Source organism: Sinohyriopsis cumingii, chromosome 16, assembly GCF_028554795.1.
Source record: "Sinohyriopsis cumingii isolate HCF-2022 chromosome 16, ASM2855479v2, whole genome shotgun sequence".
In the NCBI taxonomy this organism is placed as follows: domain Eukaryota; kingdom Metazoa; phylum Mollusca; class Bivalvia; order Unionida; family Unionidae; genus Sinohyriopsis; species Sinohyriopsis cumingii.
The window spans coordinates 71,722,434-71,749,764 of NC_142976.1; the positions used below are offsets into that span (position 1 = coordinate 71,722,434).

The following is a 27,331-nucleotide window of genomic DNA, read 5'->3' on the forward strand; positions in this document are numbered from 1 at the left end:
CCCAGGGAAGAACCACCGACCCATGAGAAGCTACTGGCAGGCTTTCCCACGCCAGCCGAGCCTTGGACTCAAACCCACGCAGACAGAGGTGAGATGGCAGTGATCCGGAATGGTGAGCGCTTTAGACCACTCGGCCACTCTGGGCCCCTCTATATTACTATAGAAAACTAATCTGTATGTAACTGACCATATCAGAACTTATACAGCAATATTATACGAGTTTTCTATATCACACACCAGACCTGCACCTATTTAAATACATCTATTGTAATGTGATGCACTATAGACCTGTGGAGGCATGTGTCAAGGGTACAAAGTTATGATAATGAAAAGCCTGAACTTTGTCGTGGAAGAAAGAAGGAAACGAAAAGTTGGAAGTTTATAGATGGAGCATACTTCCCTTCGAGGAGAACATTCCTCCTACTTAATCAAGGTCACAAACTTCCAAAATATTTGTATATGGATTCAAAGGCTGTTCTGTCTGTAATGAGTGTTCTACTATGTCTGTAGTGAGTGTTCTACTCTGTCTGTAGTGAGAGTGTTCTACTCTGTAGTGAGTGTGTTCTACTCTGTAGTGAGAGTGTTCTACTCTGTAGTGAGTGTTCTACTCTGTAGTAAGAGTGTTCTACTCTGTAGTGAGAGTGTTGTACTCTGTAGTGAGAGTGTTCTACTCTGTAGTAAGAGTGTTCTACTCTGTAGTGAGTGTTCTACTTTGTAGTAAGAGTGTTCTACTCTGTAATGAGTGTTATACTCTTTAGTGAGAGTGTTCTACTCTTTAGTGAGAGTGTTCTACTCTGTAGTAAGAGTGTTCTACTCTGTAGTGAGTGTTCTAGTCTGTAGTGAGTGTTCTACTCTGTAGTAAGAGTGTTCTACTCTGTAGTGAGTGTTCTACTCTGTAGTAAGAGTGTTCTACTCTGTAGTGAGTGTTCTACTCTGTAGTGAGAGTGTTCTACTCTGTAGTGAGAGTGTTCAACTCTGTAGTGAGTGTTCTACTCTGTAGTAAGAGTGTTCTACTCTGTAGTGTGTTCTACTCTGTAGTGAGAGTGTTCTACTCTGTAGAAAGAGTGTTCTACTCTGTAGTGAGAGTGTTCTACTCTGTAGTGAGAGTGTTCTACTCTGTGTGAGTGCTCTACTCTATAGTGAGAGTGTTCTACTCTGTAGTGAGTGTTCTACTCTGTAGTGAGTGTTCTACTCTGTAGTGAGTGTTCTACTTGATTTGCAAATTAAAGCATTATGAAGGGGTTATTGTTTTAAAGAAGAAATAATGAATCTGCTTTATAATCTAGTACAGGTGAAAACAGTGTATTAATGATACCACGTAAAAGTGAAGTATACAATTAAGCAGTCTGCCACACTATTTCTTACTTAAGCAGAAATGTAGGAAAAAAATCTGGTTTCTGCATCTCAGATGTAAAGTGTACAATGTGAAGGCTACAGCTTGCACAGTGGTTTGTGCTTTTGACTAGACTGTGTTTATTATAGGAATATATCTAAGAAGAATCTTCATGTCTATAAATGATGAAATTAGTTTTTATAATGTGACTGCAATCAAAATTAAATTTGGTTGTGAACTAATCAGTCTACATATAAATTGTAAAATTTGTAACTAATGGCTTACATTGGAGACAAAGGACAGACAGACAGACAGACAGTCATTATGTACTGCTGAGCAATAAACCTAAAAATATCTGCTGCCAAACAGTATGAAAAATTTGATGAAAAAAATGAAGATAATGTTGGGCCATGGGCTTTTCTTAACAACACATGTAAATAATAATAATTTTTAAATATTGTACAGATAAAAATAACCAAGTCAATCATTATTAAATAATCTAACATACATATAACCAATACCCTGTACCACTATCCTACAATTCATATGAAAACTTGCCTTTTTTACACTACAAATGATCTTTATAACAAAGCTGGAAAAACTCCTTTTCAAACAGCCTGGAACATTCACAAGCTAACAAAAGACCTACTCTGCTCACCTGTATGACTACAGCTAAACAGTCTATTGCTAGAGCAGTTGAGCAAAAAATCTGGGCTAGTTGGTTGCGGTCAGTTTGGTAAAGTAATGTTTAGACATTTGTGAGAGGTCATTTAAAGGTTTTTCTAGCTTTAGTAATGACAGTTAAGGCTGATGGTGGATCATCATTATTTGTACAGACTTGAAAGACATTCATGCCAGAATGGTTCAGTCTAATTTCAACAAATTCTGCTGAGTTTTTAATATAGAGGATTTCTAAATATAGAGGATTGCCAAATAGTAAATGGGCATCCTTTAGGTTAGGAGATTATTTTGTAATGGCCAATTTTGTAAAATTGGCACAAGTTTTTTTCTTATAAGAAGTAATTTACTCTTCTTAAAAAAGCTTTTAAAAAATTTTAGTCATATTTATCAGCAGATTTCAATCTTTCATGAACTTTGCTTTCCATCAAACATGGACAAATTCTGTTCATGTGTTTCTTGAGATGTTTTCTGTTGGTAATGGTGTCTGTCAGATCAGTGTTGTTTGCAATATTTTGATGCCAAGATGGATGAAAGACAATACACAAAGGTTCATATCATAGGCTCACTCTGACCTACAGTCAACTATTACCTGCCCAGAACTGTATGTAAAATTTGAAGGAAATATCAGAATTTATGGTGATCTTATCAAACTCTTAATTCAGTGTAAACAGAAAACTGCATTGAATATCAAGTATAATTTGACGTATCTGATTTACAACATATCTGAATAGAGTTGCAAATTATACCACTCCTGCTGTAATCATGGACAATGACTTCAGGGGAAGTAACCCCTTCTTCATCTACTGTCTTCTTCAGCTCTGCTCTGGCCTTTCGCACCACAAACCACATCAATGCAATTGTAAATAAAATCTGAAAAAGAAGAAAACACAAATGCATTTCTTAATGCAACCTTCAAATCATGCGAATTTTATATATATATATATATATATATATATATATATATATATATATATATATATATATATATATATGGAGAGAGCAAGGGTTCACATGCTTACTTATTCTGACAACACAGCAACAAATCAATGAAAGGTACAATGATTCTGACAACACAGCAACAAATCAAATGAAAATTACAATGATTCTGATAATACAGCAACAAATCAAATGAAAAGTACAATGATTCTGACCAAAAAACCTATACCTGTGTTTATAAACTGTGTTAGACTACATTGCTGACCAAAAATCTCATCTCTAAAATTAAAATATTTACAAACATTCATTAAACTACATTAGTCTAAAACATTTACGTCCCCATAAAACTTGTATGTCCCCACAAAATAAGGATGTCCCCACAAAACTTGTATGTCCCCATAAAACATGGATGTCCCCATGAAAGACAAAAAGTCAACGTCAAGAGAGTCCTAAACACTGCTACAAGGCATGAATCAGGTCAGGTATAAAACATGCCAATTTATAAAACTTTAATAAATATGAGCCATTTTCTATCCCTCACGCCACACCTTCAATTTTCTTCATATGATGTATTTTGCAAGCATGAGATGGTTTCATTTCCTTTCAGATATAAGTTATATGTTCAAATGTTGGTTGCCAAGGAAATGGTGTGTTGAGAAAATATCAAAGATAGGCACATTTGTCATCATTTCCATCAATCATGTGTTGATTTGGATGTGAGATTACCTAAACAATATGCATGATCTCACTCACTAAGAAAACCATCAAAAATCTTGATGATATAAGCCCATATTTCAAGTCCAATCAAAAATTTGATCTGAAATATGGCTTTCTGAGTGGTAAAAAGCTCAGCCAATCAGACGCAAGATCACCAAATTAGTTTCTCTGGATCTTGCCCATTATCAAACTTGTCAAGTATATTAATAGCACAGTCAAACCTGTCAAGAGCAGCTACCCATGAAAAAAGGTCAAATGGACCTTTATATGCCGGTAACCTCTGTATGCATGCTCACCTTTCAAACCTGGTTTATGAATAAACACCTATTACCTTGGTCATGATTATTATTATTATTATGTTTAATTGTTTTATTATGTCATCAACGGATATAGAATGTACAAGTCAACTAAATCGTTAAAAACATAATACATGCAGGGCCCCAGGTGGTCAAATCGTATAAAGCAGAGGTGAGCAAAATTTTCCAGTGCAAGTGCCGCATACACAAATTTACACCTTGTCGCGGGCCACATAGTTCATTAAGTAAAATAATTAATATTTGAAACAGCAAAAAACAAAAGGTTTTTCTAAATAACATCTAATTAATTTTTAGTTGTTAATATGTTGTTAATATTTGAAAACTTAAACTTAAAAAGAAGCACATTTATTTGATAAACAGAGTCAGTGTGAATGATAAATTGTTCCTAGACCACATGAAAACCTTTGGTGGGCCATATGTGGCCCGCAGGCCGTAATTTGCCCACCCGTGGTATAAAGTGCTCGCCTTTCACTGATCTAAACTCTGTCCACATGGGCTCCATACTTGGGCTTAGCCTATGTATAAAAAGTTTGACAGCAGATTCTCATAGGTCAGTGGTTCTTCTCAAGGTTTTCTCCGGATCCTGACAAGTTATACTGGCCACCATATAGAGCCTATCATATGCTGAAAAATGGCATTAATCCCACAACAATAACATGTATTTGTTGTTCTCTCTCAATGTTGTGTTCCAGATTGCTGTATTAAGCTCAATGAAATCTGTCTTAAAACTAAATACTCCTTTTACAAACTAAATGACAAAGATCTAATTTCACTAATAACCGACAGCTTACATACAACTACAAAACATAAAAAGAACTCTTGGTTTGTCTGTCATACATAATTAGGCTTAGAAACTGCTGTTCACACTTGAAAGTGTATTTGGATTAACCTGCTGATCAGTTCCCCCAGGCGTTCAAAAGACAGTTGGTTTACGTATGAGACTTGTGATGAATAGTGAAAGAAAAGTAGCTTATTGTAGCTGTTGTTATTAACTCATGAACCAAAACTTAACCGGCCTTTACATACAAATATTGTAAATATTGATAATCCCTGACCATAATGAAAAGTGATGTAGAGGTCAGTGTTAATTGGTAGAAGGGAAGTGGATCAACTATTAGAACAAACTTAAAGACCTAATAATGTTTCCTACCTTCAATATTTTCAGCATGTTCTTTCATGTTTTCTAATTTTATGGTGTTTGTTTTCTGTAATAATATCATTATATATATGTTTGTAGGTGTTGTCTAGTGTTGAAAAGCGCTTAGAGCGTCTAAAGATTAGGCGCTATACAAAGTCCTCATTATTATTATTATCATCTCGCTGATAGTTTAAATTTTGGTACTGACAGTCTCAATGAGTACCCCTGATTAATCATATTCAATGTGAACATTCAAATAATCAATTTAAAATAATATAAAACATAAAATAGAATACAATTTCATTACAAATTGATGGTGACATTGAACAATAGCTATCGCACTGGCACAAAAATCAACATCTATTTTTGTATCAAAAACACAACTATTTTTCACACCATCCAGCAAATGGTTCAACCCTTTTGTATCCATAATATTATTTTATAAAATTATATCCATAATATTATTTTACAAAATTATCATAAATATTCTGGTTTGAATGAAACTCAGAGCTATCCTGTTACCCTTCCCCACCCACCCCCAAAAAAGTTCTTAATGTTAAAAACCATTATATAATATACTGTCACATCTGAGTTAAACTGACAATGCTACTGGAGTATGGTGAGTACAAATTGACTGACATCACAAGTTGTTATTTAAAATATTAAGTATCATGCTTCCTTATGAAACAAAAGTTTAATTTGCATACACAGAGCAATCGCTGTCAGTACAAGCCAGCGACCATTTGAACTAGTAATAAACTTTTATTTGGTTTGGAAACAACTGGCTGTTGACCATGGATACCAGGTGACTGTTACACGTGTTATTTTTATACAGGAAGTTTGCCAGAAGGAAATTAAAATGGCTACTGAGACCAAGTGACTGCTGTACAAAGGTGACTATCCTGACAGGCTTGACTGCATAAATATATATTTTAAGCACGATCAAAATCCGATCAGAAATTTAACATCCAGATAGGTAATAAACCAATTAAATGCAAGATCGCAGTATGCATGAATTTTGCTAAAGTACCATATATAATCACTTACAAGATGAACCCAACTGCAAACTGCACAGACCCAGATCTGCCATTGCATAATGTAGTTCTGGGTCTGAGCAGTTTGTTAGGAATAATCAGTAGAACAAACAACATAAACCCTGATCTGCAGTTGCATTATGCTACAGCAGATAAGGATCTATGTTGTTTGCAGTTTAACTCAACTTATAAGCGAGTATAAAAGGTATATATATCAATTCTGACCAGAAATATCACTTCTAGAGTACGGACAAGCTCAGCCATTGAGATACAAGATCCCCTCATTAGCATGAATGGATCTTATTCATTGCTGAACTCGTCCGAGATCTCAATGATATTAGCATATATTAAGTTTGATAAAACTGAATGGGAAATATGACTGACAGAGAGGTAACAAGATTAAGAAATCACCACCCCACCATGAATGGATCTACTTATTAGATTTGGATGATATAAACCCATATTCCAAATTTTACTGGAACTGGATCCCAAATATGGACTCCAGTGTGGTAACAAGCAACTGCTGATGGAGAGACATATGACATACAATGCACAACATCCAATGCATGACAAATGCAGGGATATGCCAGCAGCACTCACTTGGCTTTACCATAAGAAGAATAACAAAAAAAATACCCATCATTTAAGACAATATATTTGCTGGTACATTCTTTTCTAATACCACAGCAGATGCAATATTTGTTGCTACAATACAGAAGTATTGCTTGTTAACATTAGTAAAAAAGATTTTTTAAAAAGTGAAAAGTTTAAACATTTAAATCACCGTGTAATAACTTGGACTGTTTGTCTTATGATGCAATCTCAGAAAACTAAACTAGTGTTCATTCAAACAGCCAATCACACTTCATAAGCTTACCATTTGATCACAATGAATGGTGTTCAATCAAACATTCTGTTACATTTCAAAATCTAGCTATCTGATCACATCAACTGCTTTAATAATTCATCCACTTCGAACATATCTCACCAGGTATTTTTTGTTAAATTCTGTGTTTAATTTTACTTGTTGTATTCCATGATTTTATCTTCTATATATAAATTTTGTGTGTTTAATGATGTGTTTGAGTGTTGTCATCAGACTGAATTGTTTGTGCTGCATTTTAAAATTAAAAAAATGCTTCATCATATGTGATCTCTCTGCGCTTACTCTGCTGTTAAGAATGGAGAGACCAATGGTCTCTGATTTTGTACACTACTAAATGATACTAAACTGTGTAACAAAATAAATGGCCATTTGTATACAGTAAAAATCATATTTACATCATAAATAATGTTTTATGTGTATCTCTTCTTCTTTCTTACCAGTACACACAGTTGCACATGAACAATATTGTTGCCTGTAAGACAGTTGCACATGAACAATACTGTTACCTGTAAGACATTTGCATGTCAACAATACTGTTACCTGTAAGACAGTTGCACATGAACAATAGTGTTACCTGTAAGACAGTTGCACATGAACAATATTGTTACCTGTAAGACAGCTGCACATGAACAATAGTTACCTGTAAGACAGTTGCACATGAACAATATTGTTATCTGTAAGACAGTTGCGCATGAACAACAGTTACCTGTTAGACAGTTGCACATAAACAATATTGTTACCTGTAAGACAGTTGCGCATGAACAATAGTTACCTGTAAGACAGTTGCACATGAACAATATTGTTACCTGTAAGACAGTTGTGCATGAACAATAGTTATCTGTAAGATGGTTGCGTATGAACAATATTGTTACCTGTAAGACAGTTGCGCATAAACAATATTGTTACCTGTAAGACAGTTGCACATAAACAATATTGTTACCTGTAAGACAGTTGCACATGAACAATACTGTTACCTGTAAAAGCTTTGAAATCTCATCTGATGAACACGCTTATGTCATGCACAATGAGTATGTATATCTTGTCATTTATTCTGTCCGTGATTCGTACTGATTTCAACAGACCACTCAAATTACAACACAATTAAACATTGAATAACACTCTGAAAATCTGTTTTATATTGTAAGATAGACTTCCTCTTAGTCCCTTTGTTTCACAATCAGCCCAAATTATGTACAAGCCTGGCATCTTTATTCTTCTTCAAAGACAGTCTATGTGAACAAAATGTTGCTGACAGTGTATATTTTATGTGATTCTACACATTTATTTTTCTCAAACATTGTATATGATTAAATTAAGTACTGCACTAGTTATGACAGTGATATATCCAAAATATCCAAATTCATATTATAATGAAGTACATTATAGTGAAGATTTTCCAGTGATTCTGCCCACCCATCCCAATGCCAATTGGAAACTATCTAATATTATGCATACTTCATCATAGATTAAGTGCTGTCACAGCCTTATCTAGCATGGTATGACCAAGAATGGAGGTACAGCTTTGGAGTTGTACAGTCTTCTAATGAAGGGGCATAACCAGCTGATGAGATACTGTGACAACCAGCTGTTCTAAAGGAAAATCAGAGAAAATTTATTTCAACTTTGCGCTCTGTTAATTCTAAAAAGTATCATTTGAATTTAGCACAAATAATGAAGCTATCCAACTTAAAGGCAAAGGAATTATGAAAAGTTTCAAATACAAATAAAAGTGGGCGTGATGTAAACCAAGTATCGCAATTATAAATTATTCTACTCTGGTTTATGTCTTTAAAGTGTTATGTCATGTTTAGATGACTTGATACCTGCAAAATAAAGATGATGTAGCCTGTTGTCTGATTGCTCTCATCTGTCAACACATCCTCCATAGAGCGAAGCGTAGAGCCAATATAACAGTTGAGAATGGCGAAAGGGAGGAGGCCCATCACAGAGGCAGCTATATAGGAAAGCAGGGAGATATTTGTCAGCTGAAACACAATAGGTAAGGGCTTTAATAAAATGGAAACAAATCTAGTCAGATTAAAGACCATACACTCGTCTTATCAAATATACAATGAAAAGGGTCTGCTGATCGGTAACAAATTAGCTAATGCGATCGTAAACGTTATGCACAACTGAATACCTGCTTGAATCATATCCATTTGCTAGGCTTTATCTATTCTTTAACAAGATTGTTATTGTGATTATTTTTATAATTACATATTTAATAAGAGACACAAGTTGAAATCATATCATTTTAAGTTCAATCTCTCCACAAATTCAGGACGTTATGATAAACGAGGTAAAAAGTGATGTCACACTGAGTCATATTGATGATGTCATAATGAACATGTGTCATTTCAAGGTTTGCATTATGCATTGAATTGACATAAAACACAATTCCGTAACTAAAGTGTATTATGTATTGAACTGACATAAAACACAATTCCATAACTCTTTCAAGTGTATTATGTATTGAATTGACATAAAACACAATTCCATAACTAAAGTGTATTATGTATTGAATTGACATAAAACACAATTCCATAATTCTTTCAAGTGTATTATGTACTGAATTGACATAAAACACAATTCCATAACTAAAGTGTATTATGCATTGAACTGACATAAAACACAATTCCATAATTCTTTCAAGTGTATTATGTACTGAATTGACATAAAACACAATTCCGTAACTAAAGAGTATTATGTATTGAATTTACATAAAACACAATTCCATAACTAAAGTGTATTATGTATTGAATTGACATAAAACACAATTCCATAACTAAAGTGTATTATGACATAAAACACAATTCCATAACTAAAGTGTATTATGACATAAAACACAATTCTATAACTAAAGTGTATTATGTATTGAATTGACATAAAACACAATTCCATAACTAAAGTGTATTATGTATTGAATTGACATAAAACACAATTCCATAACTAAAGTGTATTATGTATTGAATTGACATAAAACACAATTCCATAACTAAAGTGTATTATGTATTGAATTGACATAAAACACAATTCCATAACTATATTACACTTTACGGTAATCAGATTGTTCCAATAATAACTGCCTGGCTAACATCTGGTACATTCTATGAAAAGGCAAGCTGCTGAAGAACCCTGGTCAGGTTATTGCATGTCAATAGCAAGAAGAGAAGAAATGTGTTTATCCTGATTAATGTATCCACCATACTTACATGTATAATGCACATCTGAAAGGCATAGACTAGGATTCATCACTGCATAATGATGAAGATTCATAATGAAGAAGATTAGGGTCTAGGCTGGATGCTTGCAATAAAAAAAAAAAAACAACAGGCTCTGCTCTGCTGGCACAGTCTACAACAGATCTGTACCTGCACTACCATTTTACAGCAAGGTATATTATGCACAGATAAATACAGTATTAGTTTCTTGGTAACAGATTGTAACTACATGTATATATACATGACCTGCTTCTCTCTATTAATTCTTTGCCAATCTCATACATTTCACTGAATCAAACTGCAATCAGAAACATCACCCTGGTCAGCCATCATACAAACTGCAATTAGTTCATGGTTTATGCATATCGTTCATAAATTATTTCAAAATTATTCAAAGCTACAGTTATACTCACAATCACAGTATGTGGCAGCAAATCTACAGTACATGTACCCATTTGTTGTACATTTCAAGGAGGTTTTCCCCAAAAATTTAAACAGTAGCTAAGACAATTCTTTATTAGCTTCAGTGACATTTCCAGTTTTCTTCAATTTTTTTGCCAGATCTTGTGGTGTGAATCATCGAATCTCCCTGCTAATCAGGAAGATAGCATATTTGTACCTATATGCATATTTGATCTACATGCAGTTTTACTGAGTTTTAAATAATAACCCTTACATAGGTTAGAGTTGTGACATATGCATATACATGTATTTAAGCTCTATCATGAGTGCTCATTTCAAAATGAAATTTTAAAAAATGATTTTAACAATTTGCATTTTCTTTACACATTTCTTTTCTATGACATTATGACATATTTGTGATGTCATGAGTTGTTATTACATATGCTTAAATAAATATAAAAAATTATGAAATTGATTATATTAATGTCAAAACACACAGGTCATATGAAAAATACTGTTGTCAAAGTTTACCAGTGATGTGCATGTAAAACTCCATACTATATATTTATTATCACATCAAATCGTGAATGCCTCTTAGGCGAAGGAATAGAAAAAAATTATCCAGTCACGAAATTTCATCAGATAACTGAAATCTCTTGAAATCCATCTCCATCAGCACTGGCAGTAAGGTCAGTGTTGTCCCTATCCTGCTTTAGAAGGGTGCTGTACCTTAATTGCCCTAACTAGATGGTACCCTAATTGCCCTAACTAGATGGTACCCTAGGGACCTACCATGGAGGTAACCTTGAATATTTTGGAGGCTTAATATGTGTACATTCCAACTGCATGTCTTGGTCATCAACTTCACATCATTAACTCTACTTTCCACTTGCACTGCAAATATGATCTTAAATACACCAGTGGAGTGCATAAAACTGTGTTCTCATGTAGAGAGGGTGCCCTCAGATGAGACTTAAGCACACTTCAATACCCTGAGAGGCAACTAGTGGCCTCAAGACAAAAACACATGATATGTTCTAGTAATGCAAGCAACCATGCTACACAGTAGCAACACCAACATAGCAACATGGACAACACTATATACACAAATGGACCAGGTAGTAATCATGGTGTAAAATTGTAAATTTGTCACAATAACTGTATGATACAATTCATGGTACAGTGTGTATTGTATCACCACAAAAGTACTGTGATATGTTTTGTATCACTGCCCAAGCATCATGATAGTACTGCACATGCGATTTTTCAACTCCATGCATGGCAGTGCGAGTATAGAGTGTCGAAATGATGAATTTGTTTAAAAAATGCATTCAATAACTACTGCGGAATGGGCGTGGTCGAAATAGTATATGTGCTTGATTTACTGTTTCTGACCCTGCAAGCATGCTCTAACGACTTTGAGAGAGAGAGAGATAGAGAGAGATGCACCAATTTATCTACATCGTTATCTCTTTTGGGAACAATTTGCTTACTTTTTATACTGAAAAATTCAGCTGATTTAAACAAGTAGTTCTCATCTCGTTTTTTTCTGACATTACTGGTCCGCTAGCAGTAATGTCAGAAAAATAAGAGATCTACTTGTTAGTCTATCATTTGATTATAAACATTTCCAACAGTTCTCTCAAAGATAACGTATGATACATAATGCCAAAACAATTTTTGATATTATTAACATAATGAGGTACCTAAAAAACTGTATTATTACTATTTTTCGCATTAAATCTAAATTTTTTAAATACTACGTTATATGAATCTACAAATTCCTGTCCTTATTTATGTTGCAGTTCAAGCAATATATATTTTAATTATCATCTGAAAGTGAGTGAGATTTGTATTGCATGTAGTGAACAGAAAGAAATAAGCTGAAGAATTTAATAACAAAATAGCATTCATATGTGTCTGACATGAAACAAAATCACATGTACATTCGCATGTACACTTTTCAAAGATAAGTGCTCATGTGCAAACCAATAACCTAGCACAACAGAAGCTATCAACAAGGTTTGTTTTCTTTTGCTACTGTCATGTTAAGTTCACGTGCAACTATTAACCTGTCCCAAAAAAGCACAACAACTGATATTCTCCTGGTTTGTTTTCTCTGCTATTGTGTTGGCAATAAACATTGTTGTTGCTATTGCCATTTATCAACATACGGTACTTTAAATAGTGGCCAGTAAAACTGGTGAAAGAAGAACAACGAAAATTTGGGAATAACCACCAACCCACAGGAAAGTACTGGATAACTCCACAATGTACTCGGGAATAAGTGAATCTTACTGTACAGCCACAAGCTAGTCCATTGTTTGATTCTCGTAAAAGATAAGTGATAAAAAGAAGAACTTGTGAACTAAGCAGTACAGCTAGTATCACATTTATGCAATTGCCTGTTTATTGTCTTGCACAGCTTGCATCAGATTTAGTTTGAAATGGACAACGGTCTTGTACCGAACTACTTACAACGATATAGTTTTGCCTTTCTATTTTTAACAACCAGACCTTTAGCACTCGATCATTCAGCTCCCTTTCTATAAAAATACCTTGTATCAAAAGTAATTCTCGCATTTTAACTTACTAACAGAAATTGTAAGTAATGCAGGCATACAAAATCTCAAAACTTACTTGAACCAAGAGATACAAGCATTTGTGTCTGTGTGCGTGTGTTTGTGCATACTGCACATCAATTATATACCTGTCTATTTATGTCATCATGGAAACTTGAGCATCACATGTTTTTAGTCAAGTTCCTCTCTCTCTTTCTCTCATCATAATTCGTTGCACTGAACACGGAAACATTTTTTGGCACATGTTTCAGTAACATTTAAAGCATTCCCTGACTGCAAAGCTTTCTTTCAGGTAGCGGCCTCATCGTTCACACCAAGTCAAAAATGTTTTTCTTTTGTGATTCTGTTTATGTTTTGAATTTTTCACCAGTGTTAGTTAAAAAAATAACCTCATGATGCCTATTAACGTTAATCAAATTCTACTTTTTATATGCTTGATATGTCCAAATTTGTAGGCAATCTTCACAATTAAAATATTACAATTGACCAATTAAACATTTACATGTACACAAAAAAAACAACAGAAATCTGGATAAGTTCATAAGTGGTAAGAAAAGTAATACTTTTCTAGACATAATAGCCTTATGGAGGAAAAAGAAAGAAAGGAAATGTCATGCAGTTGTGAGCAGAGTCACAACCTTCTAATTCATGTGTGTGTGTGTGTGAATCACTGTATCCACTTGGCCACAGTAATTGCAGCTGTAAAGCAAAATGCCACTGTAGAGAAGCATCCAAACACTATCTGATAAAATTAGTTAACCCCTCTCTCTCTCTCTCTCTCTCTCTCTCTCTCTCTCTCTAACCAAAAGCACCAGCAGCAACAAACAGGAAACTGCACACTTTAATATCTGCATCGAAATAATTATAATAAATAGATCATTATTACGAATTGGTTACTGACACAACATTTCCATATGATTTACAATTTTTATGATGATACAAAAACAACAGGATATATGTGAAGTGATTGTCAATACATGCAGAATTCCCAAAATTTATGGGACATTACAATCGCTAAACAATGAGATTTTTAAAATTGTACATTTTATTATTTCAGTGCCAAGCTGAGTTCTGATTAATTTTGAACAATTGTCAAACGGCCATGTTAGCGGCAGAGCCATAATTGGGACATCTACGCACAAAGTCAAACTGACGTCATCTTTGAATGCTAATACTTATCAACTTTTTGTCAGTGGTCACCGCCTTGATTTATCCAAACATCCACTGATGTGAAGTCTTTGTTAGTGATAGAAGTGATAAACCATTTAATTTTCTACAAAAGAAAAAATGGGTTGGGTGGAGATAATGTTCATTTCATCACATAGAGAATTAAATTATTTGTTAAGTTTGACATAACTTGTTGCTTTTCCTTCTTTCTGTTACTTAGTTCAAGACTTTAAAGTTGTTACACCATGCAGATGACTTTTCATTCTGGACTAGTAACAATAACAAGATTTTCAAAATGTTTGTCCTGGTGGCCATTTTGGGCGTATCATTGATGCTATTTTCATTAAAGACAAAACTAGATATCATCACAAGTCGTTGGGTGAAACCCCATGATGATATAAATGTCCATTCAGGAGAAGTAGCGATAATAAGATTTTCAAGATGGCTGATGTTGTTGTTGTAGGGTTTAACGCCATTTTTCAGCACACGATAGGCCAGTATTAATGGTGGAGGAAGAAGAACCCGGAAAAACCCCAGAAAGAACCACCGACCCACGAGAAGCTACTGGCAAGCTTTCTCGCATACTCACATTAGCCAAATCCGAGACTCGAACCCACGCAGACAGACAGGTGAGATGGCAGTGATCCATAACGGAGTGCACTTTAGACCACTCGACCACTCGGGGCCCCTCAAGATGGCTGATGTGGTGGCCACACCAGATGTCCGAGCTGCGCCATTTTCATTTACGACTAACTAGAGGGATGAATGCGTGTGTAAAGTGTTATGGCAATTCTCCAAGTACAGTAGTTTATGAGAAGTATTGACAACAAACTTGTTTGGATTGATGACGGACCATCCCATATGCTCTTCTATAGAGACAAAAATCGGCCACTGTGTGTAATCGAGGGATGGCAAGGATTTACATGTTTTCTACTACATAAATCACAAAAGATTCTCTGTTTGGCATCAATGAATTTAGACGTGGATCATTTCTTGGACTGAACGATGAACTTGGCAATTTTGTTTAGAAACTTTGTGAAAAGATCAAATGAGATGAGCCAAGAGTGAGGGTGGAGACTGTTGTATAGGAGACAGCTCCCGTGCTGCAACAGGTCTTTCCTTCTTTGGTAATGTTCTGGGATGGTCTAACAGATGATCCAGAAGACTGTCATACCACGATCGCTGGGACCACAACGGGACTTTCAAAATCAGCTGAGAAGTAGAGTTCCTTACATTGTGAAGAATCTAATGGATCATCATGACAATTGGGACGGCATAAGCAAACACACAATCCCACTTCAGACTGAAGCCATCCACTTTATTATAAGAGTACATCAAATGAACAACTTCAGCTTTCATTATCTTGTTCATTTCATTCTGTAGCAAAATAAGTATCAAGGCATGTCAAAACTTAGACAAATTCCGTTTGCAAATGTAAGTATTTTGGGGTTAAAGGGCAAACTGACGAAGATTGTAATGAGATTCAAAAGAGTACTAAGGTTGCATGAACTTATGGTTCAGATCAGGAGTCTGCAACCTATTTTATATAGTGTACCACTTTTTTCTGGATTAATTACAAAAAGAACAAGCGTGTGCTACCAGTAAGAGTGCAACAGTGTTAAAATCGAGCTTTTTTGGTAGTCCTACGATGTTAAGATGTACCACATATTATTTATGTTTTAGTGCCTCACCCTGAACATAAATATCAAGGCCGAGGTCTTACATTGTAGAACTAGATTTATGGCTGCACTTTGCATGTCAGCATGCTGTAGGTTGCTGACCCCTGTAAAATTTAGATAAAACAGTAGTCAAATGTAAGAAAGCATGTGATGCCTGGCTTAATGTTCAGAATAAGGCCTTTCCCTGAACTGACAAAATTCAGTCTGATTCTAATGGACAAACAAGAGCTATTTTGTCAGTGATGTAAATTATTTGCAAAGTTCAACTCAATGACAACTACTGGTTCTCTCATCTGGACATTTCGCCACTTCACATAACCCAAATATGCTTATGGGAGGGGACTGCAGCTTTTGCTGGTGAGACTCCTGTTTTTACCAAAATAGTAGTCCTGGACTCCTAGCTGTAAAATCCATTATCTCTCTCTCTCTCTCTCTCTCTCTCTCTCTCTCTCTCTCTCTCTATATATATATATATATATATATATATATATATATATATATATATATATATATATATGATGTTGTAAAAAAACAGCTTGCAGAATACCCTGGAAGACTTCTCCTTTTTCATTTGTTGTTACTATATAAGCAGATACCACAATGGTGGCTTCTATGGGAAGGAATGGAATAATTTTTTTAGCACAACAATCTCTTTTAAGTGTTTTTGTTTAATATAAATGTCATCCACAGTTGCTATGTTCACTGGCCACTGGGTTACATATCATAGCAATTCAGCAAAATGGATGACAAGAAAAGTCGTTATACAAATAAGATGGACAGCAACTCTCTACAGAAGTTTTGGCTTAATGGCATCTGATTCAAGCAAAGTCATAGGTGACAAAAGTCAAAACTTCATTGTGACACCACAGTTCCAATACAAACAGACAAAAGGCTATAAATGTATAAATACTAAAACTGGGTCTACTGAAGAACTGAATACTGAAGAGGGGAAATTCACCCCTCCATTTCAGTGAGGAAATTTTCTAAATATAAGAGAGATCTTACAAAAAAATAATGATAGGGAAGAAAATGTAATGCAAGATATTCACACATTCTTTTGATTATTCCGTGTTACGTTTTACAAATTAGCACGAGATCCTAGTCATGCACCCAAGAACTGTCCCTGGTAAAGTCCAGTATATATTTCAACACTAAACTTCATTTCAGAACACCTGGCAATTAGAGGGTTTATTATGTAGGTATATGGTCAGAAGAAAGAGAAGTCCCTAGTCCATCTTATGGAAGTCCCTAGTCCATCTAATGGTATAATTCTGAGAAGTTGAGCATATATTATGTTGGGATATCCATTAATGGAAAGTTCAGGGTTCTCAGTGGTCAGTGCTGAAATGTCAAAAATCAGTTGTTTTTGAAAGTCATGAGTTCATAGCTGGAATTGTTCACTATTCATGAAAAAATGGGGCTTAAAATTTCTTGTCTCATGCTGAATAAAGAGCAAAACTTGTACAATATTTTGAACAAGTCATACAAACTGACAGCGAGACTTATATGTCCATTACTGATTTCTGTACAGTACAAGTACTTCTCTTTCTTATTATGTATGACTAATGTTTATTTGGCATATCAAAACAGATAAAAGAAATTATTTATATATATTTTTTCATCATATCTATTTTTAACTTTTATAATTATATTTAACGCCAAAAAGATACCCATATAACTACGATAGTTTATATTAATCAAATATCATGGATGAACATCACAAATGGTGACTATATACTCTGATGTCATCTGTCAAAAGAACATGTCAGTTAATTATTTCCCAATAATTTTACTCTTTACAAACTTGGCAATAATCCTTTCTGCTTTAAAGTTTATGGCCCTTTTTGAAGGTTGGAATTGCACTCACCAGCATCCTTATACCACTCCCATATCATCACTCCATTTCCATCTTTCAAAACATTTCTCACCCATCTAAGTTCACTTTTCCATATTTAAAAAAAAATCTAAAACTTTGGTATATTTACTCTGCTTTTTCTCAGAGGTAACACAAACTTTCTGATTTTTTAGAGTGACAGTTGTTTCTGTGACTGAGACAGGAAAGAAAATATACTTTTTATGTCATTGTGACTCAAAAGTTCAGACGTTTTCACTGAGCAATGCTTGGTAATTTTTTACTGAATTATAGCTTAATTAAAACATCACGACACATTTTTTAATGTTTCTCCAACTGAAGCAAATTAATCCTCAATACAACACAATTAAAGTTTGTATAATTACCTTTGAAAATTGACTTCAAGAGCTGCCTTATGTTTTGTCTAGCTGATTATAAGCTGATGCTCAAACAAAAAATGCCAGTAGTGGATCTAAAGTTAATCATTCAGGTTATAACTGTTTCAATCATCCCCTGACTTTTAAAGTCTAACCTTCATTCAACAATGCATGGCATTAGTGACCTGTAAGCTTCATCCAGTTTATAATAACTTTACATAGGTGTGACATTTCATGCTAAGGTGTAAAGAGTAGTGGAGCAAATGTCACATACAGTAAATTTGTTATGGGCAGCACACACTAGTGTAATTAAGAGTGATGTTCCAGGTTAGATCTACATGCATCATAAATATGCAGACTAAAATTTCCATGCATCAGAAATGAGTTATACTTAAATTCCATGCATCAAAATCCAAGTGTACATGTCTGTTGTGAACCATGAAATTTTCAGAAAATTTTTATGATATAAATTATGAATATGCTGGGTAACAATTCAAGACATGAATGCAGATGTCTAAACTGTACATCATACTATCTAGCATATTTGTCACTAAAATGATAGATTTAAAACAGAGATGGAATTATGAAATATGTCAACTTGTTACAATCACAAAAAAGATCTTAAGAAGCTGGCACTTGACATGTTGTACTGAAATATGAATTATAAGCCATTTAATTCATAGAATAGAAAATCTAGATGCAAAGAGTTGTATTTAATGCAAATGAAAAAATACTCACTGAAAAAAGTCCATTTTGAAGACCAAAAGGTATAGGTGTTAGCCGTGTTAAAGCAACCACTTTGAATCCCTGTACCCCTTCCACCACTCGTATCACTGGAGTTATATTCTCATTGTACAAATGAGTCATTATATATACACGGCAACATTTTTTCATTGTCAAATGTGCCACAGTCACGCCAACAGCTCCACCTGTAGCAACCACAATGGAGCCATAGACAAATCCATACAAGTACCCTGCAGCAAGGATAAGCAACAGAAATCCCCAAGCTATTGGGAAAGACACAATAGTAAAAAGTATTATAAATATCGAAAAAGAGACTGGCGTTTCAACTTTCTCTAACCACAGCAACAAATTCTTTACGTGATCTCTACACAAAATAACAATGGTACATATTATAGAAATCACAAAAATTGAGGTAAGAAACACTCTATAACAGCTCTGACGCTGATTAGTGACAGGCAATTGTTCCAAGATGTGATTGTCAATAATGTTAGTAGGTGTTTTTGGCAGGGCATCCAAGTAATGGACCAGTTCATTAGGATCATAGATTGCATGATCTGAGAGGAAGACTTGTTCTACTTTAGAGGATTCACCAATAAGTAGTTCTTTGGCATGAATTTTTGACAATCCACTCGACCAGGTTGCCATTTTTACATCTTCATATCTTTCTTAACCACTGCTAAGGCATAGCACCAATAGTGGATCATTCATAATACTTAAAACTTAAAACACATTGCAACAACTAATGAATCATTGCTGAAAATTTAATCTAATGCTTCTCAACAATGCACTGTGAACAACGCTGATGAACTCTTCAAGTCCTCTTTCAACTGAAATGTACAAATGTACTTAACTGTAGAAATGTACTAATGTACTGAAGGGCAGAAATGTACTAATGTACCTAACCACAGAATTGTACCTGTATTTGAAATCAGTAATCTAATCAACACTGGAAAGATCTTTGTGAAGAATTGGAACTTCTGAAACATGAAAAGGCATCTCCATCATAACTGTTATAGAAGCACCTACTGCACTGGAATCAGTCTGCTCCTTTAATATACGTGTTAGAAATCTTGTGTTCATATGAACGAATATGTCTTCCTTTTGGGTTGTTGATCCATGGTTACAAAATCACAAACGCATCAATTCTGATCTTACAAATTTGCAATTTCTGCTGTGTGATCATCATCTGTCACACAATGATACCACCTGATTACCGAATTTATATACCTTTGGGATAGATAGCTCATCAATGCCATAATCATTCAATTATCCAACAGACCAGCTGACACATTTTCATAAATACGACCAATACTGAGGTTAAACTGCAGTGCAACATGGATGGGCTGATCATGTACACACTGACATAAATCAGCGTGATGAACTCTAAACTTTGGTCGCCCAATCAAAATCCCTGACATCATCACAAGTTGCATCTGGACCCAGATTTAGTACATCGGTGACGAAACTGGCTCCCGTGTTGGTACGGACAGTCATCTCCTTGTCCTTACTTTAATATTTGTCACTATCCGTTCCTCTTTGGGTTTGTTGCTCATTTCCGTGAGAAGAATAATAAAGTTTGATTAATGCATTGTTACTGATCAGCCTTTGATGCATACTTGATGCGCTGTCAGTTTACAATGGTTATTGGTAGCAGGTGCGATACATTATCAAGCCTAACCGCAGAAATAGCCGAGGCCTTCCGAATGGGCTCGCATTGAGTGTACATTTTGCTCGCTCACAACAATACAAAATTACTTGCATGCCCCTTCTGTATTTATTAATCACAGGTTTCGCAGTTACATCCCTTAGACCACAAACCCTGCTCACGTCAAGGGGGGGGGGAGGGATTCAAAATGGCCAAGAAGTAATTAACTAAAGCTAACTTGTGGTTCAAAGAAAAACAAAATGTAAGGAGAATTAATAGTGTTACTTTACAAAAATACCAAGAGCAGACGCAAGAGTAATAGCATGGAACAAAGCTGCAATTAAGGTTAAAATCTATATGAAATTTGTGAAAAGGAATGATTTTAGTTTGGTTTTTTTTAATAGAAATTTTCTGTTGCATAGATTGTTTTCAAGGATCTTTTAAACACTTTATTTTGTACATAAACTGATGGTATAGCACATACGAGAAGGTTTTGTAATCGCATAGAAAAGAGTATGACGAGAAGCAGAAGAAAAAGGAAAATGCACATGTGTGTACATAACAGTAGTAACATTATGGGGCTTATGATATTTTTTTACTTTATCTGTGTACAAAGTCGTCGGTGGTTATCCATGTCCGCCAGCACGGTCTAACATTCCACCATGCTGATTATTTTATTCTGGACAGTCATCAAATAGAGTTTATTAATTGTACTCATACTACCTTGTGCTTCCACGCAAGGTGTCGAATAGATACGTATTCGTGAATGTAATCCTGTCGAAATTATTTTATCAGTACAGCCAGCGACATTGGTTGCTATCGATATTGCCCGACAACAATTCCTGTTGATGTTGCTATGACAGTCACCGCGGTTGCGATTTCCTTTACATTCAGACCAAATGTGATGATTCCACAAACTGCAATGGCGACAGCACGCACGCGTTTGTAATTCACAAGTAATGAAGTTACTTTGGCGATTTCATCCGCAGCTATTGAAAAATCACAATCTCGTTCGGGTCGATGTCAACAATAAACCAGCTGGTAAACTTGGTCAAATCCGCTTTGGTGGCAAACCTGTTCAGATCAATATCAGCACCGTTTGGTTTGAGTGTGGTTCGTAAATGCTAAAAGACATTTCGTAAACTATAAGGCGTACTTTCTAAGTGATAAGGTAAAATCAACAAGTATGCCTGGCGTTCGTGAACGTTCAAGTGCATGAACAGCTTCAACAAGATGTCCGCATATTGATCGGTTCAGCACAGTGTACGAAAATTACCACTTTCCCAAGACACAAAAATACCACAAGGGTGGCGAGACTCAGAAAGGCATTTTCGCAGACTACATGGATGCTTTTTTGAAACTGAAACAAGAAGCCAGCGGCTATCCTTCCTGGTGTCATACTCTCGAAGACCAAAAGACATTCAAAGAGAAATACCGGGAGCAGGAAGGTATCACTTTAGACCACATCGAGAAAAATGAAGGAAGGCGATCGTTTGCCAAAGTGATGTTAAACTGCTTGTGGGGCAAAATGGCACAACGACCGTGTTTCCTCAAGACAGAGTATCTGAGAGAACCTTCCCCGTACTTCCAGATGATTCACGACAAAACCAAATACTTCATGTAACACGTGGACGTCGTTCGTGAGGATTTGATCTTAGTCAATTACGAAGAAGATCTGGACTTTGTACATGGTGACGAATTTGGAAATGTCATCATTGCGGGTTACGTGACAGCATATGCTCGCTTAAAATTGTACGAAGCTTTAGAACTGTTAGGTGATCATGTCCTGTACTTTGGCACGGACAGTTGCATCTACATCAATCGCATGGGTCAGCAACACCCTGACATCGAAGGAGACCGTTTAGGAGCCTGGACAGACGAATACCCCCGACGACAAGATTCTAAGTTTCGCTAGCGGCGGTCCTAAAAATTACGGCTACGCATACCGGGACCCACAAGGCGAAGTGCACACCGAGTGTAAAGTGAAAGGATTGACTCTCATATATCGTACCAGTCGAGTGGTGAACTTTGGCGTATTGAAAGAAGCCTTGCAGTGTGGAGAGGATGGAAACTTTAAAGTGACCAACCACGAACCGCACAAGATTGTACGTTTACACACGCACTAAATCGTCAGTCGACACTTGGAAAAGCTGTATCAAATCGTGTACCAGAAGCGAGTGAGGCTTCCCAACCACTTCACTTTGCCGTACGGTCACGTCGATATTGGTCAGCACATAAAAATGGACAATATGCAAGACCGATAGTTCATTGTCATTACCAACGTCAACCGAAAAAAATGAACCCTTTCAAACAGCAAATATCGAGCGTAAGACTCAAGTCGTACGAGAAACTCAGGTGTGATTCTATGCCTCACGATCACATCACCAATGCAGTACCACATATTAGTTGTTTATGTAAAAACGCCATGACAAACTACGTGCAACCAGTGCAACATTCAGACCACAAGACTTTACCTCATGGACATGCTGACATTACCCAGTATAAAAAGGGACGACTTCCAAGAACGACACTTCATTGCGAGGACAAGCGACGAGAAAGATGAATCACTCTACTCAGAAGAAAAAAGAGAAGGAACAAATATCATTGGCCTCTTTCACCACCATACCGTCATAGCAAAGTGTGTCCATGAAGAGAACGGATTCAGTAGACCTAAAGGAGTATTTTTGCATCCAAATGACTCAGATAGCGACGACGAGAAAATTTAGGACGACAACTTACACCTACACGGTGAAATTTAAAGACTTCGCGTCTGACGTTCCAGCCGAAGAAGTAGCAGGTTTCATTACGGACCTACTTGACTCACTGTTAGAGGAACTCAAGTGTCATTGCCAAGTCAAAGATCGAGGTCGCTTGAGCTTATCTGTGTATCACGACATTTTGAACTCGCCTGTATGTCTTGGGTTTAGCACTCCTGCAGAACTAACTTCTTCCAAACTTTTGAGGGCTATATAAGAGGTGCAGACGATGAGAGAAAAATTTGACATCATCTACGGAAAAGTGACCATTCATATGGCATACGTTGTATGGGAAGAAGACGATGACTGCACTTGATCTGCTTACCGAAAAGTGTACCTAGCACGATGGACATAACAGCAGATTTACGAATGAAAGGGAGTAGGTGATGGGAAACATCAACGCTGGGACACAAATGGTAGCTGACCATTGTTTGTTTGTTTCTGTATGTCTATGTTTGTCCCTATCAACCCTTTGTCCCTACAAATACATTTCACCCTATACAACGTTTTGACCCTATAAACCCCAAGACGTCACCAATGTTCAATTCCCATCGACCCCCAGGTGATATTCCCATGTTAAATTCCCATTGACGCCAAAGTACAAACCCCCTAGTTTAACGTTAAAGTCCCATTGACGCTAAAGTGTCCAACTTACCTACTTTCCTCCAACTACAGCATCTTATCAGAGAGAATTGCAGTAACGCATCTGTAACTGACGGGGTGGTAAGTGGGGAGTCGCCTACAAGTAAATGAAAGTGTATGTCAACCATAGGTGGTCTGAACCGGCCTAGGCGTTCTAACGAAAATGAACAAATCGGGTACAACGTCGAAAAACCATTCTCTGAAATTTGCTGTCCTCTAGCAACATTTTGTTTCAGCCTATGAACGAACACAGATTGCGATGTACGCGCATGACACGATTGCTTGTGAAGTCCAATAAAAAAAAATTTAAGATGGTTCCTAATAACCGTTTAACCGCAAAGAAAATTCAGACACTTATATCTTGACAAATATCATCTGATTAACATTTTGTCAACGGTACACCCGAGCTACAGTTCAAAATGCTATGAATACTTCTTGGTGAATCCATGTTGGGTAGTTATTTGCCATGATAACTACTGAATGTGTCTTCTTTACAAGTATGTTCTAAGCGCGTAGAATGATAGAGTTGATATGTGCCTCCAGAACTGTGTAAACGACAACAAACGTGTTTCTGAAGCCACCGAAGAGATTAGCAAAGGCATCCAAAATGCTAATTTCAACAACGCGCCTTTGCGTACGGAAGCACCTTGATTATACCAAATTGCATCATTTTCAGTAGGTTTTCTGTACAATATGGCTGTATGCCAGGCTCAGGAAATAGCCTTGAGATCATCTCTGCAAAACCCAGATATATGACTGAGAGGAAACGCATATGAAAGCGACAGTTTGTTTCCTTTTAAGTTGACCTCGACTCTGTGCGAATCCAAAGATGTATTTGGGTTGTTTCTAAACACCATAGGAGCATCGCTGGCACAATGTCTGTCAAGCATAACAGCTGGTTGTGGGTCCTCAAAAGCAGCATATGAAAGCTGATGAAGGTTATACTGGAACTGATCAGCCTCACTGGATCCATCCTTGTAAAATATGGATGGACGCACTGATCTTACATGATCGTCACTTTAACTAGCGAGTCCAATAGTCTTCAACGCTACTCAGACATGTTGTTCATTTTCTTTCCGTGGATGAAATAATATGTGCGGCTATACAACGAAATTATATGGTTGTTAATAAATCCAAATCGGTCATTTTCGAGGTAATTATTTATTTTTTCTTCTTCAGTTTTTCATCAGTATCCAAGACGGCCTCACATTGTAAGTCTATTTGTCCCTGTTGATTGGGATTCTTAGCAGGGTCCGATCTTATGTTACGTGTTTAGGCTCGAATAAACAGTAACAAAAGAAAGAGTGAAAGCAACAAACTTTGAAAAATTTAACAAATGATTTATTTCCCTGGAAGTAAAAAAAAAACACTATAAAAAATGAAAAAATAAGAACTTACGGTTTTAAGAATCAAATCCAAAAATAATCCAAGAATAATCCACGAATTAAATTTTAGAAGTCCTAATAATGAAATGTTCTAATGAATTCAAGTTCGAGTCGCGACGAAGAATCCAAAATGGAAGGCGATGACGTTATTGTAGTCATTATGGTGTTGTATCGTCTACAGTTCTTTCTATTGCATAGTCAATAATATTCCGGTGTTTGAATCTCCAAATAAAATTGAAAGTAATGTCTTTGTTCAAGAATTCTGTATGAGCACTCAAATATTTCCAGGAAAAGAATTAATCTTTTAGAATCCAAAAAATCTGAATAAAAAGTATAAATCCTAACTGACACAACAAACACTTTCCAGTGCAAAGCGAAAGCCCCAACTGAGAAATATCTCTATAAACAAAGATTATTAAGTAACTTGAAACGCAAAACAGATTCCCGGATGAGGGTCAACCCTCCAGAATTTTCGAGAAGTATTTACGTCTAAAAGCACGTAGTCCCAGTATGACCTTGACAAAAACCAATCAATTTTTTCTAAGAATACGATAAAAATAAAACATTGTTTACTTGTCTCGGTGATTTCTGAATTAAGGTCGGGAACTAGGTCACCATAAAATACAAAGTTAGGTGTTTACGATTAACTCTAAGGTCAAACTATTTTCTGAAAGAATATTGAGTTCCTAGTAAACAAAACTACATTATTTTGACATGTACTGAAAGTAAAAATAACAAAAATTAAAACTTACAAACAGACAATTAAATTAAATCAAATATAAATTAAACCAAATATACATAACAAATAATACTGAAAATCTTTTTTGCCTCGACCTATTTTCAAAGGCGTGCCCATGTGCCCATGGATCGGATACTTCTTTAATTTATGTCATTGTTTCTACATTATCGATTTAGTCTAATACCCTTTGGTGGCTTTGCCACTCGAGTCCAGGCCCAGTCGACAACTGTAATCCACTTATATTTCCACATTTGCAATCATGGAAGCAGTTAGACATTATTGAGCAGCTTCATTGATGATTTTACTGACCGTCATGGAAATTGTTTTTGTTGATGGAAGTGTAATCAACTTTGGTTCAAATCGCTAATTCTCTTAGCTGATCTCGAATCAGTTGAACCTCTCACAACATCAGATTTGTTAACCAATGCGCAGAAACTTTTTTGTTCTTATCAACGACTCGTACTGCAGCTTGTTTAGCAGTCGGTGAAGCGTGCATAGACAAGCCACGAGCACCTTTGGTGCGTCAATGAACAATCCTGAACATCACCGAGGCCATTTCCATAGTATGTCATGTATTCTAGCGCTGACAACAAGCAAGAGTATCACATATCCACGTACGATTGCCATGATATGAAATATCAGTTCGTTCTCTAATGTACACTTGTATTGTAGAGGTATCCAGAGGAGATCTATCATGTGCCTGACCTGGTATACAAAATAAATCCAAGATGCGTCAACTGGGAATTTTGGCACGGAAGATAAAATGGAACCGCGAGAGTAATCGATTCGTTCCACGGGTCCTGAAAATCCAAACAATATGTAACCCTAAAACGCTACACTTGTGAAAACTACGCTTTCGGAATGGCTGCCAATAGCTAACATGTTGCATTGTCTGAATCATTGAGGCAATCCTGACAACGTGAGGCGCAATACGGTATCCATACCCTCCCGGTCCTATACGCAGAATTTGTTGGTTTCGGGAAATCTCCGAAACATCGTTGGCCCAACCGAGAATTGTTCTTATTGAGACCGTGTGATTCCATCCTCTTACGGTTGATATTTAATCGAGATGACAGAGTTGAGTGAGGGTTCGTGTTC

The 27,331-nt window shown here is 35.9% G+C and overlaps 1 protein-coding gene and 1 long non-coding RNA gene across 2 annotated transcripts; one reads left to right on the forward strand and one right to left on the reverse strand.

The window, feature by feature from the left end:
- Window positions 1-583: 583 nt before the first annotated feature.
- LOC149780756 (transmembrane protein 64-like) lies at window positions 584-20,733 on the reverse strand. Its single transcript, XM_089937829.1, has 3 exons — window positions 19,061-20,733; window positions 8,866-9,027; window positions 584-2,884 (listed from the first exon to the last, which is right to left on the reverse strand). Exons 1-3 carry the CDS (start codon window positions 19,709-19,711, stop codon window positions 2,702-2,704), a joined length of 996 nt encoding a protein of 331 aa, XP_089793955.1. The 5' UTR covers window positions 19,712-20,733; the 3' UTR covers window positions 584-2,701.
- LOC149780757 (uncharacterized) lies at window positions 8,916-14,603 on the forward strand. Its single transcript, XR_016415134.1, has 2 exons — window positions 8,916-9,041; window positions 14,305-14,603. It is a non-coding gene; the product is annotated as an uncharacterized LOC149780757 (long non-coding RNA).
- Window positions 20,734-27,331: the final 6,598 nt, after the last annotated feature.